Source organism: Mizuhopecten yessoensis, unplaced genomic scaffold, assembly GCF_002113885.1.
Source record: "Mizuhopecten yessoensis strain PY_sf001 unplaced genomic scaffold, ASM211388v2 scaffold715777, whole genome shotgun sequence".
NCBI classification, from domain to species: domain Eukaryota; kingdom Metazoa; phylum Mollusca; class Bivalvia; order Pectinida; family Pectinidae; genus Mizuhopecten; species Mizuhopecten yessoensis.
Genome location: NW_018479786.1, coordinates 12,953 through 33,653, shown reverse-complemented (window position 1 = coordinate 33,653; position 20,701 = coordinate 12,953). Strand labels below are relative to the sequence as shown.

General features: G+C 35.7%; 1 protein-coding gene across 1 annotated transcript in view; it reads right to left on the bottom strand.

Annotated features, from left to right (window-relative positions):
• LOC110441246 overlaps positions 1–2,787 on the bottom strand; it is a 3,769-nt gene extending 982 nt beyond the window's left edge. Inside the window, exon 1 of the mRNA XM_021484352.1 lies at positions 1,084–2,787. Within this exon, the coding sequence (XP_021340027.1) occupies positions 1,084–2,787 (1,704 nt within the window). The remainder of the gene's footprint in view (positions 1–1,083) is intronic.
• Positions 2,788–20,701: the final 17,914 nt, after the last annotated feature.

Below are 20,701 nucleotides of genomic sequence, written 5' to 3'. Positions count from 1 at the left end.
TATATGGGGCAAAGAAGTAATTCCAACAGTGTGGACAAGTTTAGGTTGTCAAATTTTCGGAGCGATCCGCTCCTTTTTCAAGACACAGTGAAACAGAACAGTTACATGTACATATACATCATATTACAAGAAGATAGAATTGATATACTATAATTGAAAATATAGCTATTATATAAAACCAATAGTCCCCTCGGCTAAAGACAGCCGAAGGCAGCAATTAAGCTGAGAGCATCGCGGACAAGGAACGCTGATGTTGAGGACCTATTCTTGCGCAAGATGCACTGTCATATAAAGTGAGTCAACGAGAGATATCAAAAACGTGGAACATGTGCATTTGTGTGCATTTGGAAATCTGGTCCGGTAAATGTGAAAAATCTCCAATCTGCTACGGAATGTCTCATTAGTCGCCTCTCAATACTGCGATGGATCTAAGTCACAGCAGGGGGTCCCACTTAGACGCCTCTTTTGGTTTGCAGGAATAATGCATGTAATTATCAAATAAGTGAGTGCAGGATGAATAAGTAGATAAAATTGCAAAGATACTGTATAAATCTGCAAAATAAATCTGACAACGGCTGTTGGTCACACACACTGACATTAAGCAGCAGGCAGGCGAGATAGCAGACCAACTGTGCAGTAATGAATCATTAGGTCAAATGCCCCCTGGAAGGAAAACGAGCGGATGGCAACCGCCTATCGTTCGTTCATACCTCGAGGGTAGCGGGTTTGTAGATTGGTGATCAAAAACCGTTCTCTCGTACGTCATCTCGTTTCATCCCATGTAGGGCAATGATCTATGGCAACAGCCTGCATGTCTTTCCAACTATGGCTAGGCATATTAAAATGCCTTGCCACAGGGAAGTCTGGTTTGTTCTGCTTGATGGAGCAGCGGTGGTTGTTGATCCTGACAATGACCTGGGTGCATGTCTCGCCCACGTACTGTAACTTGCATTTATTGCAGGTAATAAGGTACACCACATTGACTGATGTGCAAGTCAGCGTTTGTAGTATGTGATACACTTTGCCGTTGATTGTACATTGAAATGTATTTGTGGGGCGCGTGTATGGACACAGTTTGCACACCTTCTTGTTACAGGTATTGAAAGAGCCTTTCGCCGCAGCAGGGTTAGGTGTAGGTAGCTTGCTGCTTAACACAAGATCTCTAATGTGTTTAGGTCTACGATATGCCAGTATAGGAGACTCTGGAAAGATCTGCCCAAGTTTCGCTGAAGATTCGATGATGCGCCAGTGCTTTTCCAAGATAGATGGAAGTGGCGGCATGTCTTGTTGGAACATGACTACGCAAGGTACCCTTTGTGTATGGGGTCTGACTTTGTATACAAGCAGACTGGCCCTGTCCAGTACCCTCACTTTGTCTATTTCCCGATCTATCAAAGTAGATTTGTATCCTCTGCCAAGAAGATGGGACTTTAACTCTGAACATCTGCGTTCAAAGATGATGTCATCCGAAATAATACGCCTGATGCGCAGAGCTTGGGAGTAGGGTATGCTTCTCGTGGTGTGCGAGGGGTGACAACTGGATGGGAGGAGATACTGGTGTGTGTCAGTAGGTTTACAGTGGAGGTCCGTACTAATCTTACCATCAATCAGAGTGGAACTGGTGTCCAAAAATGTGTTGCTCTCCGTTGAGATATCCGCTGTGAATTTGATGGTGGCGTGGAACGCGTTAGCGTACTCAATAAACTCGTCAAGGGAGTCCCGACCCGATGTCCATTTGATTTCAACGTCATCGATAAATCTCAACCAGCTAAATGGCTTAATTGGAGCAGATGTTAAAAGTTGGGCTTCAAGATGTCCCATAAAAACATTGGCATATGAGGGGGCCATCTTAGTACCCATGGCTGTACCACTAACTTGTATGTAGTTATCCTCATTGAATGTAAAGTTGTTAAGTGTGAGGACAAGTCTCAGTAAATCCACCAGGCTATCAGTCGATGGGTTTTTGGTACTGCGCCGTTCCCATGCCTCGCGACAGACTGCAATGCCGCCGTCATGCGGTATGTTAGTGTAGAGGGAAACGACGTCCATCGTAACTAACAAGGTACCTTCTGGTAAGTTCTTAGCAGGTGTTTTGTTTAGATAGTCTGTGGTGTCTTTTAAAAAAGATGGTAAATGTTCTACGAATGGTCGGAGGTGGAAGTCAACAAACTGGGAAATTTTCTCCGTCGGGTGGTTGATCGAGTTATTGATGGGTCTACCAGGGTTCCCAGGTTTTTGAATTTTAGGAAGATGATAAAACTTTCCTGCTTGAGGATTTTCGGGGCACAGGAATTTCGCGGTATCGTTGTCAATATCACCCTTCTCTAAAATTCTATTGATGGTATTATTAATCTGCTGTGCGTGTACGTGCGTCAGGTCACTATCGACCTTACGATAAAATGTCTCGTTGGAGAGTTGCCGATTAGCCTCTGGGATGTAGTCGTCCCTGTTCATTATAACAACTGCACAGCCTTTGTCCGCTGGCTTGATGACAATGTCCGAATTATTTTTCAGGGATTTGAGTGCCTGGCGTTCCAAAGGTGACAGATTGTCCTTGGTTGTCTGCATGTTGTTTAAGTTGACGGTTACTTCCTCCTTCACTGCACTGATGAACGCTTCGAGAGCAGGTACTCTGCTGGGAGACGGGTTCCATTTACTTTTATGTTTGAATGGATTGATCAGGGGTGCGACGGGAGACACTTCTGACTGAGTATCCTCTACATCAACTGGGTCAGGATCTTTAGCAAAGTACACGCGTAGGCGAAGTAGCCTGTAGAATCTGTCCATGTCTTCGATCAGCTCTGCATTGTTGGGGCTTTTGGGGATCGGACAAAAATTAAGACCCTTAGTAAGAAGAGCATGCTCTTGTTCTGTAAGGGGATGGTTTGATAGGTTGACGACTGTATTACTCGTAGTGGTCTTGACAGTTTGGTGTTTACGTTGGAACCTTCTCCCTCTTGTCTTTTTAACTGTGCGACGTGAGTTGATGTCAGTTTCCGGGAGATTGTGAAGCCCATCACGGTGGAAATTTTCATTTGTGTATGTCTAAGAGATGTACGTTTGATGTTTTCGAAATATTGAATCTTCTGAAGGTAGATGTTTCTATCATTCTCGGGTATAACTGAAGTCAGGTGTTTTAAATTAACTGCCAGTTCCTTAGACGCACCAGAAAGTTTACTATTACAAATGCCTTGAAGAAGATGTAGAAGTTTAGTTTGACTGACAAGTTTGATGTGGTCAAAGCGTGCAGTAGCAGATTTAGACATAAGACCAACATTGGGCGTGCACTTGAATCGTAAACCTTGGGGTACAATATTGTCCTGGATGTACGAGTTGTAGTTGCTAAGATGGTGCTGCAAGGTAACAACTCTCTGGGCTCCTCTTTTAGCTTTGTTGTAGATGGTTACTGGATCCATAGTAGTAAAAATAAGAAGAAACAAGATTGACAGCAAAGACGATACAAAACAATAACAAGGATGATACACAACAATTAAGGGAGAAACCGGATCATAAAAAAGGTGGACTAAGTTATGTATATATAAATAAAGCATGGACATTTAAAACTAGTTATCGCTATATATATATAGACACGTGTGTAGGCGCATGTAATAAAACTGTTAAAACTGTCAACTTAGTATAATAACTTAGAGAAAAAAGAAGTACAACGTAAGAATCGTATCTAGCATCGATATACCAATAAATACATACATAAATATGTAATACAACTATTGGAGATTGTTAAGTGAACATACTGTCGTTCAGTATCGTAGTAATGACGATATAGCCATAGGGTGTTTATTTAATCTTAGTTGTTATTTATCATAGGACACCTGATAACCTTATTTTAAAGACTATTTTGCACTATAAAAAGTAATAGCTTTGACTGAATATTGGTATGATTAATAATAAGAAAACTGCATTGTCCTATCTTGATATTCTTACGTAATTCATTGGTTAGTTTATTTGTCGAATGGAGCCTACTTGCGCATTTCTGGGTTGGATCAGCAAGATCACTTGTTAGGAAGTCAAAAACAAATCTGGGAAAATATCGTCATAAAAACCAATCCTTTAACAAACATCAATATCGTAATATACATATTTCCATCTCTGCTAGGTTTTTGCAGGTATTTCGTTTCATTTGTGTTCTCTACTTTGGTTCATTTTCAGGCAAATCTAATGCAAAAATATCTGACTATCCTACCGGTATTTTTTTAGCAATGAAAGTAGTACAGATTATTAACGCTAGCTTGAATGGCTTCAACACCAAGATAGTGTAGTCAATGTGAAATACGAAGTTGGTTGTGACCTCCTAGCAGGAATACATTCTTGCACGTTTTGAAAATACTGCTTTAAGAGAAAATGATATATCATTTTAAAAACTATGCTGTATATCTCCATATGTGTCTGGCGCTGTAGACATGGGTTTTAAACTTTTTTGACCCTTAGGACTAATTGATGGCCGATATAGCCATATAGTGCTGTACATTGTTTAGTTTGTTTGCTTCTAAACTTTACAACTGATTGATGGACGATATAGCCATATTGTGCTGTACATTGTTAAGTTTGTTTGCTTCCTAAACTTTAGAAATGACTGATGGACGATATAGCCATATTGTGCTGTACATTGTTTAGTTTGTTTGCTTCCGAAACTTTAGAACTGATTGATGGGCGATATAGCCATATAGTGCTGTACATTGTTTAGTTTGTTTGCTTCTAAACTTTACAACTGATTGATGGACGATATAGCCATATAGTGCTGTACATTGTTTAGTTTGTTTGCTTCTAAACTTTAGAACTGATTGATGGACGATATAGCCATATAGTGCTGTACATTGTTTAGTTTGTTTGCTTCTAAACTTTACAACTGATTGATGGACGATATAGCCATATAGTGCTGTACATTGTTTAGTTTGTTTGCTTCTAAACTTTACAACTGATTGATGGACGATATAGCCATATAGTGCTGTACATTGTTTAGTTTGTTTGCTTCTAAACTTTACAACTGATTGATGGACGATATAGCCATATAGTGCTGTACATTGTTTAGTTTGTTTGCTTCTAAACTTTACAACTGATTGATGGACGATATAGCCATATAGTGCTGTACATTGTTTAGTTTGTTTGCTTCCTAAACTTTAGAACTGATTGATGGACGATATAGCCATATAGTGCTGTACATTGTTTAGTTTGTTTGCTTCTAAACTTTAGAACTGATTGATGGACGATATAGCCATATAGTGCTGTACATTGTTTAGTTTGTTTGCTTCTAAACTTTAGAACTGATTGATGGACGATATAGCCATATAGTACTCTGCATTGTTAAGTTTGTTTGCTCCTAAACTTTAGAACTGATTGATGGACGATATAGCCATATAGTGCTGTACATTGTTTAGTTTGTTTGCTTCCTAAACTTTAGAATTGCATCTTTAGTTTGTATTTCTAGTGGCTACTTCACAAGTTTGTAACAATATATGTTTTTCTTTTTTTTTAAATGATTACGTTTACAAAACTCATTTGGTTGTCAAGTGTTTTCAAAGGCGTTAAAAAATCTTTTTAGAAAAATACCAGTTATCTTGTAAATGTATCAACTCCTCGTTATTCTTGCTTTATGATGGGTACACATTTAAACTGTGTACTACTTTAAGTATGCCACGTCCGCTGGGTAGCAAACACCAAATAGGTGCGTCTCACAACTTAAAGCTTTTTTTGGCTATCCTCACTGGTTGCGTGCATAGGAAAAGCAAACAGGTAACCTATGTTGTCTATGGTAAGAACAGGCAGAGACTGCAGCAGGTCTTTTACAGTCTATATCAGGTAAGTTCAGTTTTATATAATTTAGATATAAAAAACACACGATTAAGTATATTTTATTTTTTAAAAAAAGTTTCATTAATTTCTACCACGTAATGACGTATCGGCTTGATATATTTGAATACGTTTATAAGTGAAAAAAAATAAAAGGTATTTTTAATTATTTTTTTCATTTCCCTTTTTATTGTAATGTGACACACGATTTGTTTTCTAAAAATGGTAAATTAGCTTTGTGATGATTTAGTTTACCTTAAGGTCATTTGAGAAGGGTTGTCAAACGCGTTATATCTAATAACAATTATGAAAAATCTTTAGATGTATTTTACAGTCAGAACAAGAAAATAGTAGAATATAAATAGAAAATGGCATTTAAACAATATCGTGCCTGGTTTTTGAGTTATTATGAACGAATTTGTTATCTTTTTGTACTGTTAAATGCCAACATACAGCATGCATGTCTAACGACTTTATAGTGTAAGGTTTACTATTTATTAAAGACAAATATCATTGGATTTCTACTTATCGACGAAACGAGCAAGATATTGAATTTGAATATGTAAATCTATTTTTGTGTCATATCCATAAATTTGTTGTTTTTTACCAAATGGGTGTCGTGTTTGGATAGGGTAAAAAAATTTACAATGTAATAATTTCATTTAGTTTGGTGATAATGTTTTCAAATGCTAGTCATTCTTATATTTTATTATGTGTAATGTATCACTTCTATATTACTTTAAAAATAGAATTTGCATTAAATGTAAAATCAAACAATCAATAAACGTATAAGATAGTGTCATGTTTTCGACTGAAAAATAAAAATGCATTATTGTATTTCCACAGTTTTTTTTATATATTCCTTTGGTTCTCATCATATCAGTTCAAGAACACATTTTAAAAAGAGTCTACCACAGTATCAACACGCGAAACTTAAAAGGCACTAAACCAAAAAGCATATACCATGAATCCCTCGAACAACCAAACCTAGGGCAATGGGCTGTAGCAGAAACAATTCTCTATTCGTGTATTTTTCTAACAGCATTGTAGAATAATGTAATATTGCTAATAAACATAAGCTAAAAGAAATGACTAGAACAATAACACAGTGATAGGCAGGTGATTTTTAGTTAGATGAACTACACTGCTTAGTTTACAGTCAATATCATAAATGTTCTAGATTATCAGAGTACTTACCGCTGGAATACAGAATTAGGCGCTGCCACGCCGTCAGTCTAGTAAGCCAATGACAACATCAAGCAGCGCCATTTCGTTTCTACTTGCACGGCATATATCCAAGTCAAACTAATAACTTACATACAGACTTGAACTAATGAATTCGTTTTGAATTGAAGTTAATCTTAAACTAATCAAACAATTTGAATTGTAAAATTTAGGAATATGCAAAACATGTTCAATCAAGTCGACTGATTGCATTGGTTACTTGATGTTCGGGGTCATTACCTTATTGGGAGATACGTGTACTTCAGGTAAATGTTATGCAGGGAAAGTGACTGTGAGAGTGAATCGTGTGCATCAATTTTAATTTGCATCCTGTTTTCTCATTGTCAGTCAATAATTTTGGGAAAACCCATTCATTTAAAAAGAAGCCATATCTAATTAAGTTCGCTAATGCCGAAAAAAATGAAAAAATAGGCCCCAGCTAGAGTTTACCTTTCTGGATATTTTAAGCAAACTACCTCCCTGGGATTGTTGTTTTTTTAAACATAATACATGTAACTAAAAAAAGTCAAAAAAGGTTTGATTTTTTACCTTAATCAAAAATATTCGTAACTATCAAGTTGAATAATTTTCTTACATGCTTTGCATTTATTGTATGAAATATAGATCATGCAAATCGTCTATGTATTATTCTTAACAGAGTTTCTTCAAAAGAATCGATCAAATTACAAAAATAATAGCCTAAACACATAAAACCGATGGGTTCTTTTTATTTATTTTTTATTTTTCATTTCATAGACATATACATATTAGACATACATCAACACAGTATACAAGTAGTTTCAAACACACATCAAATACATACATATATCCACATCTGTGCTCCTGTCTCCATACCGTCTCACCTTCAATTCATATAAGCCGTAGTATACAATTAGGCCCACATTCATATACTCAAAGGTATGATTAAGCACATATACATACAACAGATACACACAAGATACACACATATATACACACACACACATACATACACATACATACACACACACACATATATACATACTCCATACACACTGCACATATATACATACATGCATTATTCATACATACATGTACATACATCTGCACACACATCCATGCCTATACACATACTGTACAATGCATCACATGTATGCATAACAATGCAGCATACATATATATCGAGCGGTGAAGAACATTCTTTCGTACCTACACATAAAAAAGTAAAGCAGGAAATACAGAAAAAGACAGAAGCAGCTGTCCAGAAAGAAAGAGAGACAAAAAACATATATCTATTCTAGGAAGAGAGACCATTTGCCCAATATCCCATGAAACTCATCACATATATTTTTCTGTTTGTGTATAAGATTTTGTATTCTAATTCCCACTTGTATGTGAATTTTCAAAGTGTTCAATTGTAGATCTTTCTTCAAGCATCTAGAATCGTAAATATATTGTTTTATTATAAGTAACAAATAATTATCTACCATATGAGCCTTTTGATTATCTCTGAATTTGCCAGACAGAAACTTATTTTTTGTATTTAAATATATTTGAAAATTTTGGAGTAATTCCTGGATCTTATCACATTTCCACAGAAGATGTATTATAGTTTCTCTTTCTGTTTTACAAAAAAGTTTAATAGTCAAAATTCTATGGTTTTACAAAAAGTACAATCTCCATTTTCAGTTAAACCAACTTTTTGTGTATATGAATTAGTAGTCAAAATTCTATGGTTTATCCTATATTGTAACCATAAAAGCTTTGAGTTTTCAATGGTCTCAAAAAGACATTTGTAAACTAATCTCCAATCTTCCACAACTATTCCTAATGAGAGATGCCATTTTACCTGTGCAGCTGGTTGAGTATTGTTTTTAATGAGTACTCGATGTACATCCTGGGCTCCTCTTGTTCTTTTTAAAACTGATTTATATTGATAGGTACTCAAGGTAGAAATTGTCTCTCATGTATATTTAGTCCCTGTCGATCAACATATTTGCGAATAGCTGCAGCCATTCCCTGATAAGTTAAATAATTTGTCCTGATATCATATCTGGTATTAAACTCTTCATGTGAATAAATAGATCCATCATGTCTAAACATATTATGTACATGTGTTATTCCTTAAGAGTACCAGGTTTTATAGAGTACAGTTTGCCCGCCAATTTTGATATGTTCATTATACCATAAAGGATTTTCCAATATATTATGTTCATATTGTTTGCTCGCCAAAACAGTAGCAAACCAGGCTTTTAAAAAATGTTTTGTACTCCACAATTTGCTGGGTAGTCGGTATTAAAAGCATTATTAAACATATTTACCCAATTATTGGTTTCTCTGTATCTACATCAAATTCTATCCCAAATAAGTTAAACTTGGAATTACCCCATAATAGGTTTAGATTTGTCTCGTATATTGTTTCACTACATTTTTGGTTGCCAATCCAAATCACTTGGGTTTTTGAAAAAATTAAATTCAGTCCTGAAATTCTGGCATATTTATTTAAATCTGAAATAGTGGAATTTAGAGATAATCTAGTGCCATCTAGTATGTCTGTGGTGTCATATGCGTATTGTGATAGTAAAAACTCCTTATCCCTTATTTTTATACCTTTGATATTTTTATTATTTCTCATATAATCGATAAAATTTAACACAGAGAATGAATATGTATGGTGATACTGGATCCCCTTGTCTGGACCCACGCTTAATATTTTTTTTAAAAAAAAGACAAATTGCCACCTTGAACTACTGCTGATTTGGAATCATGTTGGGATAAGTTGATCCATTTAATTATATTTTTACCAAAATTGAAAAAGTGTTTTCCTGATAAAACTCTATGAGATAGAGTCAAACGCTTTTTCAAAATTAATTAGTAATAAAAGTCCTGGTAAATTATTTTCCTCTGTGTACTGCATAATATCATAGATCAGTCTTGTGTTTTCGCCAATATATCTCCCCGGAATAAAGCCTATCCGATCAGTACTGATTAATTTCTTCAGCAGATTTTTCATTCTATTAGCAATTGAACCTGAAGCAATTTTATAAACAACGTTAAGTAAAGTTATTGGTCTCCAATTTTTCAAAATAATTCTAGATTTATCTCCCTATGGTATACATGTTATTATTCCTTGTTTTTTGTGTTTCAGATAGGTTGTTATCTCAAAACCATAATTTATAGATCTTTCAATAAAATGTTTTCAATGCTTTTCCAAAAAAAACAAACAAAAAAAAACTCAATTATGAAACCATCTGATCCTGGACTTTTGTTGTTTTTCATTTTCATTCATGTTTTTGCACGTTCACTAATGTTCAATGGTTCTTCTAAAGCTTCAGATTCAATATCCGACAGTTTTGGAACATCATATTCATTTAATAATATATTTAAGTCTTCATCGAGTATATTATAAAAAAAATGTATATAAGTTTTTATAGAAGAGTTCAATTTCTTTTAATATTTCAGACTGATCTGTTATAACATTACCATTTGATTTCTCTACTCTTGGTATAATTTTGTTTGTGAAATTTCTTGACTCAAGTCCACAAATATATTTACTAGGCTTTTCCCCTTCTTGTATCCTTTTTGCTTTTGACCTTATCATACTTCCTTCAAGTTTGTGTTTCCTTATTTCTTCTAATTCTGCTTTTTTGTATCTAATGTTTTATTGTACTGATTATGATGCTATAACTGTTGAATTTCATGTAAAAGAGTTTTTTCTTTTTCTAAGAAGTATTTTTTTTTTATAACTAGAGTGGGAGATTGATTTCCCTCTGATTTCCATAAGGAGTGTCTCTAAAAATAACTGGTCGTTAATTATAAATTGTATTTCATTGTCGGGTATATTACTTATGTTTTCCTTATTATAAACACTGTTAGTATATATTGTTCTTTAATTCTTAAAATGGTTTCATTGATAAACTTAACATAATCTGAGTCAAATAATAAAGTGTTTCCATAAACCTCTCCCTTTTTAAAATCCTTAAACTGTAATGTAATTGTTATACTGGAATGGTCAGATCTATAACTTGGTTCAATTGTTGCTGACATTAAGCTTGGTAAAATATTTTCAGATATAAGAAATAAGTCAATTTTAGATTGTTTAAGAGGTTGTTTACGCCAGGTATATCTTTTAGCTTCTGGGTGTGATTCTCTAAATGAGTCGATCAAATCAAAATTTTCCATAATTTCTAAGACTTTATTTCTAGCGTTTGAATTATTGATGTATTTGTAGTTATCATAATCAAGAGTAGGATTTAAGACAAGATTAAAGTCTCCACACATAATACAATGATCACTATTTAATTCAACTATGTTAGCAACATTTTCATAAAGATCTGGTTTGTCTGTGTTTGGTCCATATAATGTGACTAAGGTAATTTTCCTATCATCTATTTGCAAACCCAGCACTAGAAGATTTCCAGCCTGATCTTTTTTATTTGTATAACTTTGTATTCAAAATTGTTCTTAAAAAGGATAGCGACTCCCCGAGAATATGAAATAAAAGAACTAAAATAGCAATCACCATCCCAGTTTGCTCTTATTATTTGCTGTTTTTCTTCGGTAAAGAGTGTGTCTTGTACCTGTCTCAGGTAAGAAAAGACATATTTTTGTTTGTTTAAGTCACATAGTCCTCGACAGTTTACAGACAGAATTGGTACACCCTCCACGGTAGAGCTTGATAAGACAATTTATGCATGTAGCTGTAAGTGATATGGGCCACGTGGGATTCGATGTGGTATAATTTCGTAATACTATGCCAGGCTTTGCAAAGGTTGAAGAGGAAAAACAATAAGGAAAAATGAAACAGCACAGATACACAAACATATACATATTAATAACACAAAAAATGCTGATAGCTGTCAATAGGGTACAAAAGCGCAGCAATTTACTTTCCCAAAACAGCGAGACGATGGAGCCCTACGTTACACATAACGGAAGTAAGCAAGCGCTGACGAGATAAAGATTTTGTCTCCTGTGGTGAGTTCGGATACGAGCACACTAACAACATGAAAGTATTGTCAAAACCATTTTTTTCTGTATCTTTTCATCATTTATTTAACCATTTTTAACGAAAAAATGATCGCACGAAATTGGAAATTATACGATGTTTCATCATTCATATTATCTCGAAAGCACATCATATAACAATAGTGTAAATCACAAGTCCCTGTGCACTAACCCGAACATAAAACGTACGTGTGCATTATTGTTTTGGGTCGTCTCATAATAACCAAAGAAGGTAAAAATACAATTACTAACATTTCTGTTGGTGAAAACATATATATGTGAGACTGAAGCATCTCATTCAGTACAAAACAGTAAAAGAAAACCTGCCTACATTACATTCCGGCGTTTACAGGTGTTTACAGGTTACGTACGTAACACAGGTATATTACACACATTGCTTGTCAGGGGCAATCTTGGTATACAATAAATATTTTGAAGTATCATAAAAAATCATGTGCAAAGCTTACATTGCGAAGGAATATATTACACACATTGTTGGATTTACAAATGTAGCTAAAATGTCTATGTTTCGCTTATATGTCAATTTGTTTTCATCGGTGCATTTGTAAATACAACTAGAAAAACAATTTAAAAGATTTACACAAAGCAAAGACATGTCGAGAGACAAAATATAACCTAAACAATGAAATCTTTGAGACTTACATAAGACATTCAGTTTATATAAAGTTCTTCAATAAACATCTCACGTGAAAAAAATATTGGCTTAGTCCTTTCTTATAGATCTAACAATTAGGAAGAGATTCAAAGTTTGTCCACATCAAAACCAGAGTAAACCCGGTGAACTGTGTTATTAGATTTGAGGCGCACCAAAATTGTCCCGTTCTGTAACCAAGTTTCTGCAATTCTTTCGTCTAACTGACATGTTCTTACAAGATATTGGTTCTCACGACTTAAATCATCTCTTATCACATACCTTGTGCCTCTGAGGTTTTTCCTTTTCTCTACACTTTCGATTTGTTTTCGTCTACACATGAATTTTACAATCACCGGTCTACTTTGAGTGTTCCTGAATAATTCGATGCGATGGGCAATATCTATAACTTTGTCCGTGACGTCCATTTTCACCTTATCTGCTAGAATTTTATAACGTTTGAGCACGTGTATTCTAACCGTTGTGTTTCATGATCTTCTAATCCAAAAATTCGGATGCTGGATTTTCTCGTATACTGCTTTAGTACATTTATGTCGTGGTTTGTTTTTTCTGCAATGTATCCCACCTCTCCGATGTCGCTTTCCGTCCCGTCTACTCTCTTTTCTAGTTGTATTATTCTGTTGTGCATTTCTTCGTTTTTCCCCTCTAAGTCGAAAACCTTTGATTCCTGTTGATCTATACGTTCCACCATTTTCTCCATGATTCCGTCCTTGGCTAACTCTATTGCCTGTGCTAAATCTTTCTTTGTCGCCATTTTGTCAAAATTTGCCTTCATTTCTTCTTTTGTCACTAAAGTAGACAGTGTTTGGTCAATAGAGTCCACTTGTTGTTGTATAAGCGACATCATTTTCTTAAATTCCTCATTCATTCGCTTTAGTTGGGCCTCCATTGTAATGGCGGTAATCGTCGTTTGTGTGGAAAGTATTTTTGAACTAGTTTTACCGTCTTAGAAAGGATTTTTTTCTTCTATCCGAACTAGAAATTGAAATATTTTACGTTTTTTACCTAGGTTGGTTCCTGCTGGCATGCTTACTCGTGTTTTATAACGCTGTGACTACCCCGTCACGCACGGGCAATATACCTGTATACACGTACCCGTAAACGTACATAAAGGCAAAATTAAAAAATCTTTATTGGAGTAATATGATGATTTTTCGGTATTTTACTCACTGTTTGGGTCGCCAAATACTACGCTTTAGATGAGTTCATCTCAAGTGCATCTCACTGTCCTTGAAAACACATATATATTCATTTATAGTACTGATTGCTTTGTTTGAAACCCCTATGACCACATTATCAAATCTATGCTAATTTATACAGTTTTTGACATAAGGCAGCGAACAGTATATGTGTCACACGAGTATTTGTTTTGGTTTCCTCTGGTGCGAATTACATAGAACCCGTAGACCTATGTATACATAGATGATCGTTTATTAATTAATCATTCACACCGTGGACGGGGACAATTCCCTAAAATAAAAAGGCAATGTCTAAGTGTACATATACGGACACGTGTAAACGTAGAACCATATCCAAATATATTAATACCATAAAGTATTTAATATTTAGACATTACTTGTAAATTAATATGACATTATTTCAGAAACTTACACAACATAAGTACACCCTAATTTTAACCCCATGGCATGATGTTATAAAACCTGACAACGTGTACCCTAATTTAAGTTATGGCCTATAGGTTATAAAACCAAAGTTCTTTATTTAATAATTTGTTAAACTGAAGTAATAGTTTGCTTTATATTATTTCAAATTAAATATAAGACTTACCTTGCACTGTGGCGATAACGCACACAGGCAATTCACATCCGACTAATCTAAGCCAAGGGTTGGTGTAGAGTGAATTAACTCACCTGGGCTTGCCCAGGTGAGACTTTTCACGTGCATGGACAGGATCATAGGTCAAAGAGTCACTCTCAGCCAATATTTGCACCCACCTCTCATACGTCACAATGATAACACAGGTACATTACCTGACACAGACATATATACCATTACACACGATACACAGCGCAAGTATTAACAAGTACTCAATTTACATCGTATTTAAAATTCATCATTTTAAATACTAAACCTACTGGACAAACTGTTAATATGTTTGGCCATCGTGAAATTCTACCCTGCAAATGGAAATGACTCCTGGCATGAATTAAACTACAAACAACAAATTATAACCCTTAAAGCTGAAGTAAAATATCCATCTCGTCACCTTAGCCAGTATCCCAAGGTTACATAAACATGTGCATAATACACTTTAAAGAATCTCTCCACTGCCAGTGGAAACAATGCATTCCTGATATGAATAATTTTAAAATAATCGAATGTGAGTTGAAATTAAGCTACATAATTACATAATTTGATGAAAAACCCTAAGGTTAATACCTACCAGTAGCTGTAGAGATTGAACAAAAGTTTCAAAATCAGGTCCCTATGACATTCTCCCACTGCTCCGACTTGCTACACATAGACCTCAGTTTACAGGCTCGTTTGCGCCTTACAGCTGGTGAGGAGTCCTGTGTATGACTTACACTGCCTGCCGTATTGGATTTTCCACAAACACCCTTATTCCCACTCTGTAGAGAATCCCCTGCACCAAAAGTGTTTGGATGCACTGGCTGTCGCGACTCAACAGCAGTGCGTTTGGGCCTCCTAACAGGAACAGTATACCTGGTTGTTTGGCTCCCATCCTCATCTGGGCTGTCAGAGTCAGTAGTTGGGGAGAAACTCTCAACTAAGTCTATCTTGGCATTCTGATGATTTCGGGTTGTCTCCCTTGGTTCATGAGCACCTTCTAATCTTGGTAGCCATATGAAAGGGAGGAGGAGGTTCCTATGTACTGTCTTTATAGGTCCCTTCCCTGACTCATTCCGGATCTTGTATACAGGCATGTCAATATTTGACACATTAAGGACTATGTAGGGTTCCCACGCCCATTTGTCAGCTAATTTTTGTTTGCCACGTATACCAACGTTCCTCATAAGAACCCGGTCCCCAACCGCAAAGTTGGCGTCTCTAACTCCCTTATCATACCTATCCTTGTACCGCTTACCCTTCCTCCCGCTTTCAGCCGAGGCATCTTTGTATGCAAAGTCTAACCGACGCTTCAGCTTCTGGACGTAATTCTGTCGGCTCCCTATAGCCTCATAACTGTAGGGTGCCAACCAAACATCAGATAATGAGCATGCCATTGCCCATCGGATGGTAAGGGATAGTTCTAGTTTTCTCCACTCCAGCTATCTTGCGAAGTTCTTTAAAAACTTTGCTTTCGAAATTCCTGTTTGAGCCACTGTGAATTCGGGCAGGAAACATGTAGTGGACAATAAAATGTTCGTATAACACACTGGCAGTGGTACTCGCTAACTGGGTTTTGGTTGGAATTTCTTAAGAAAAGTGGGTGAAATGGTCAGTGATAACCAGCATGTTCTCGTAGCCACCCTTTGACCTTTCCAAAGTCAAATAGTCAATGCAGAGTAGCTCCATCGGACGGGAACTTCAGATATTAACCAATTCTTCACTTGGGTCAGCAGGAGTTTTTCTACGAACACACCCACCACAGCTTTCAACCCAACTATTCACATCGGCATCAAGGCAGGGCCAGACAAACTTACACCTTGTCAACCAGCTTCTTCGGTCACGTCCCTGATGACCCATATCTTCATGCACTCCCCTGGGGACTTTCTCTCGATATGCCTTAGGAATAACTAGCTGCTGCACAGGATCGCCATCTACTGTGGTGTCTCTATACAAAACACCCTTGTGTAGCCTCATCAGCCGCCATTCCCGCATAAACCGACACACCTCCTTAGGTTCGTGTTGCAACATTTTTTTTATTATGTCGAACACCCTCCCTGACAAACTCTATCACCCTCCTAAGATGTTTTTCTCATGATTGTTGTTTTTCCCAATCCACACCAGAGAGTTTCACATTCCCTAATTCTAGAGTGTTGTTCTCCGGTTTTAGGGATGATGTATTTGAGAGTACTACAATTTCTGCCAAAGGTAACTCCTCCCTAGTGGACAAACAAGCACAGGTAACTGCTCTCACCACATCTGGGAAAACTTCCTCTTGCCGATACGGTCGTCCTGACAACCCGTCCGTATCCCTATTTAGACGGCCCGCTCTATAAACTAATTTAAAGTTATAGTTTGAGAGTGCGCCTAACCATCTATGACTTGCTGCGTCAGGCTTCGCCGTGGTCGTCACATATGTTAGAGGTACCTCAAAGTATTGCCACATAGTTAATCATGGAACTTGTCAGTGAGTGCCTATTTGAGACAAAGAAATTCTAAATTATGAGCTGGGTAGTTCTTTTCAATGGGACGTAAACCTCTACTGGCATATGCGATTTCCCTTTCATGGCCACCTTGATTATGCTACAGCACAGCTCCCAAACCTTTCACAGAGGCAGCTGTATTAACAATGAAAGGCTTAGCAAAGTCTGCATATGCTAACACTGGTGTAGAAGCTAGAAGACTAACAATGGTGTCAAAAGTCTTCTGTTGACTGTTTCCCTATACCCAAGGAATCTTTTTCTTTGATCCCTTCACAGTTCTGTGGGTACATTGTCCCACAAGAAGATCATTTAAAGGTTTTATGACTTTTGCATAATCCTTGATGAACCTCCTGTAGTACCCTGTGAAACCTAGAAAGGAGCGTAGCGTTTTAACCTTGACAGGTTCGGGCCATGCCTTCAACGCTTCTAGTTTTTCTGGGTCAGTTTGAATTCCTTTCTCAGAAACAATGTGCCCCAGATTGCACACTTGAGAATTCACATTTGGAGGGTTTCAGCTTTAACCCATGTTTTTCCAGTGGTTCAAACACACCCTCCAACCTTTTGAGGTGATCCCCAAAGGTGTCAGAAAAAATGAGAATGTCATCTAAGAAAATTAAACATTCCTTTAGATTGCATTCTCCCATGCAGGCTTGCATCAATCTTTGAAAAGTCGCTGGTGCATTAGTTAACCAAATGGCATGCGGTTACATGGAAAGAAACCCATGATGTTATAAAACCTGACCACGTGTACCCTAATTTAAGTTATAGCCTCAGATATTTTACGGCAATGTAATTCAAATGCAACAGATTATAAAACCAAAGTTCTTTATTTAATAATTTGTTAAACTGAAGTAATAGTTTGTTTTATATTATTTCAAATTAAATATAAGACTTACTTACTTACTGTGGCGGTAACGCACACAGGCAATTCACAGCCTACTAATCTAAGCCAAGGGTTGGTGTAAAGTGAATTAAATCAAATGAGTCTTTTGTAAGTTTCTGAACTAATATAATATTAATAATAATAATATTGATATTATTGTCATATTAATTTACAAGAAATGTCTAAACACTAAATACTTTATGGTATTAATATATGTGGATATGGTTCTACGTTTACACATGTCCGTATATGTACACTTAGACATTGTATTTTTATTTCAGGAAACTGTCTCCGTTTACGAGTGTGAATGATTAATAAATACACGGTAATTCGCACCAGAAGAAACCCACACAAATACTCTTGTGACATTCTCCCCTGCAAAGGAAATGATTCATGGCATGAATTAAACTGCAAACAACAAATTATAACCCTTAATGCTTAATTAAAATATCCATCTCGCCACCTTGGCCAGTATCCCAAAGTAACATAAACATGTACATAATACACTTAAAAGAATCTCTCCACTGCCAGTGTATACAATGCATTCCTGATATGAATAGCAATCTTTTAAAAATAATTGAATGTGAGTTGCAATTAAGCTACACGTGCATGGACAGTGTCATAGGTCAAAGAGTCACTCTCAGCTAATACTTGCACCCACCTCTAATACGTCACAATGATAACACAGGTACATTACCTGACACAGACATATATACCATTACACACGATACACAGCGCAAGTATTAACAAATACTCAATTTACATCGAATTTAAAATTCATCATTTTAAATACTAAACCTACTGGACAAACTGTTAATATGTTTGGCCACCGTGACATTCTACCCTGCAAATGGAAATGACTTCTGGCATGAATTAAACTGCAAACAACAAATTATAACCCTTAAAGCTTAAGTAAAATATCCATCTCGCCACCTTGGCCAGTATCCCAAGGTTACATAAACATGTGGATAATACACTTAAAAGAATATCTCCACCGCCAGTGAAAACAATGCATTCCTGATATGAATATCAATCTTTTAAAAATAATTGAATGTAAGTTGCAATTAAGCTACATAACTACATAATTTGAAGATAACACCTAAGGTTAATACCCACCAGTAGCTGTAGAGATTGACCAATAGTTTCAAAATCAGGAGTAAGCTTTGTTCCCTGTGACATATGCAAATAAGAATACCTTAAAATAGTGTGTCTATGGTTAAAGGTTAATCAGTCGGTCCAATCGAACACCATCTCTAATACATTTTACTACTTTTCAAAGAGGCCTGTAGCATAACCTCGTTACGGTTTATATACTTTCAAACAAGGCTACATGTATGCTCACGACTCGAACAAATGGGATACCAAAGTTGACATAATGTACATGTCACAATAAATAACTAAGGACCCAAGATCCACTACCAGCTACCAATGGTTATATAGCAGGCCCCTCCGTGCAACATCAATGAATGGTATACATAATGTACGCATGCACATGTATCATTTTATTCCTGCAAATTATCAATATAATCAAAATAAATCATATTTCAATAATTGTTCTAATTTAATCAAAAAAACATAAGTCTTTAACTAAAGTCAAAATATTATTTTGAAAGCGATTTGTGAAAAAGGAATTCTAGAATAACTTTAAATTATGGATTTAAAGTTGATAACCCCAAAACACAAGAAAATAAGTATGTGATATATATATTCTAATAGACCATGCCAAAATGAATATCTGCATATCCCCACCAAAATTATTTGCAAAGTTTATTTCAATCCACATGAGGCTTTACAGCTATAAAAGACTATATTTGATCCAAAAACGAAAACTAAAAGCTCTTTTGTACAAGCTAGAAGCTTTTTCATGATATTCATCTAGTAACTTATGAAAAAAAAATCCAGAACTATAGAAAAATGATTATTTTAACCCTTATGGTAGATCACCTATGTATATATGTTTCCATTGACAAATAATCAGGCCTATAAACAGGAGGTCTGTTATTTTCTTTACAAAGACAGATACCGATGGTTTATATAGAGTATGTATCATGTCGATATAAACAGGTGGTCTGTTATTTTGTTTACAAAGACAGATACCGATGGTTTATATAAAACATGTATCATGACAATATAAACAGGTGGTCTGTTATTTTGTTTACAAAGACAGATACCGATGGTTTATATTAAGCTTGTGTCATGTCGATATAAACAGGTGGTTTGTTATTTTCTTAACAAAGACAGATACCGATGTTTATATAAAACATGTATCATGACGATATAAACAGGTGGTCTGTTATTTTCTTAACAAAGACAGATACCGATGGTTTATATAAAATATGCATCATGTCGATATAAACAGGTGGTCCTTTATTTTATTTTCAATGACAGATACCCATGTTTATATAAAGCATGTATCAAGTCGATATAAACAGGTGGTCTGTTATTTTCTTTACAAAGACAAATACCGATGGTTTATATAAAGCATGTATAATGTCGATATAAACCGATGGTCTGTTATTTTCTTTATAAAGACAGATACCGATGTGTATATAAAGCATGTATCATGTCGATATAAACAGGTGGTCTGTTATTTTCTTTATAAAGACAGATACCGATGGTTTATATAAAACATGTATAATGTCGATATAAACAGGTGGTCTGTTATTTTCTTTACAAAGTCAGATACCGATGGTTTATATAAAGCATGTATCATGTCGATATAAACAGGTGGTCTGTTATTTTCTTAACAAAGATAGATACCGATGTTTATATAAAGCATGTATCATGTCGATATAAACAGGTGGTCTGTTATTTTGTTTACAAAGACAGATACCGATG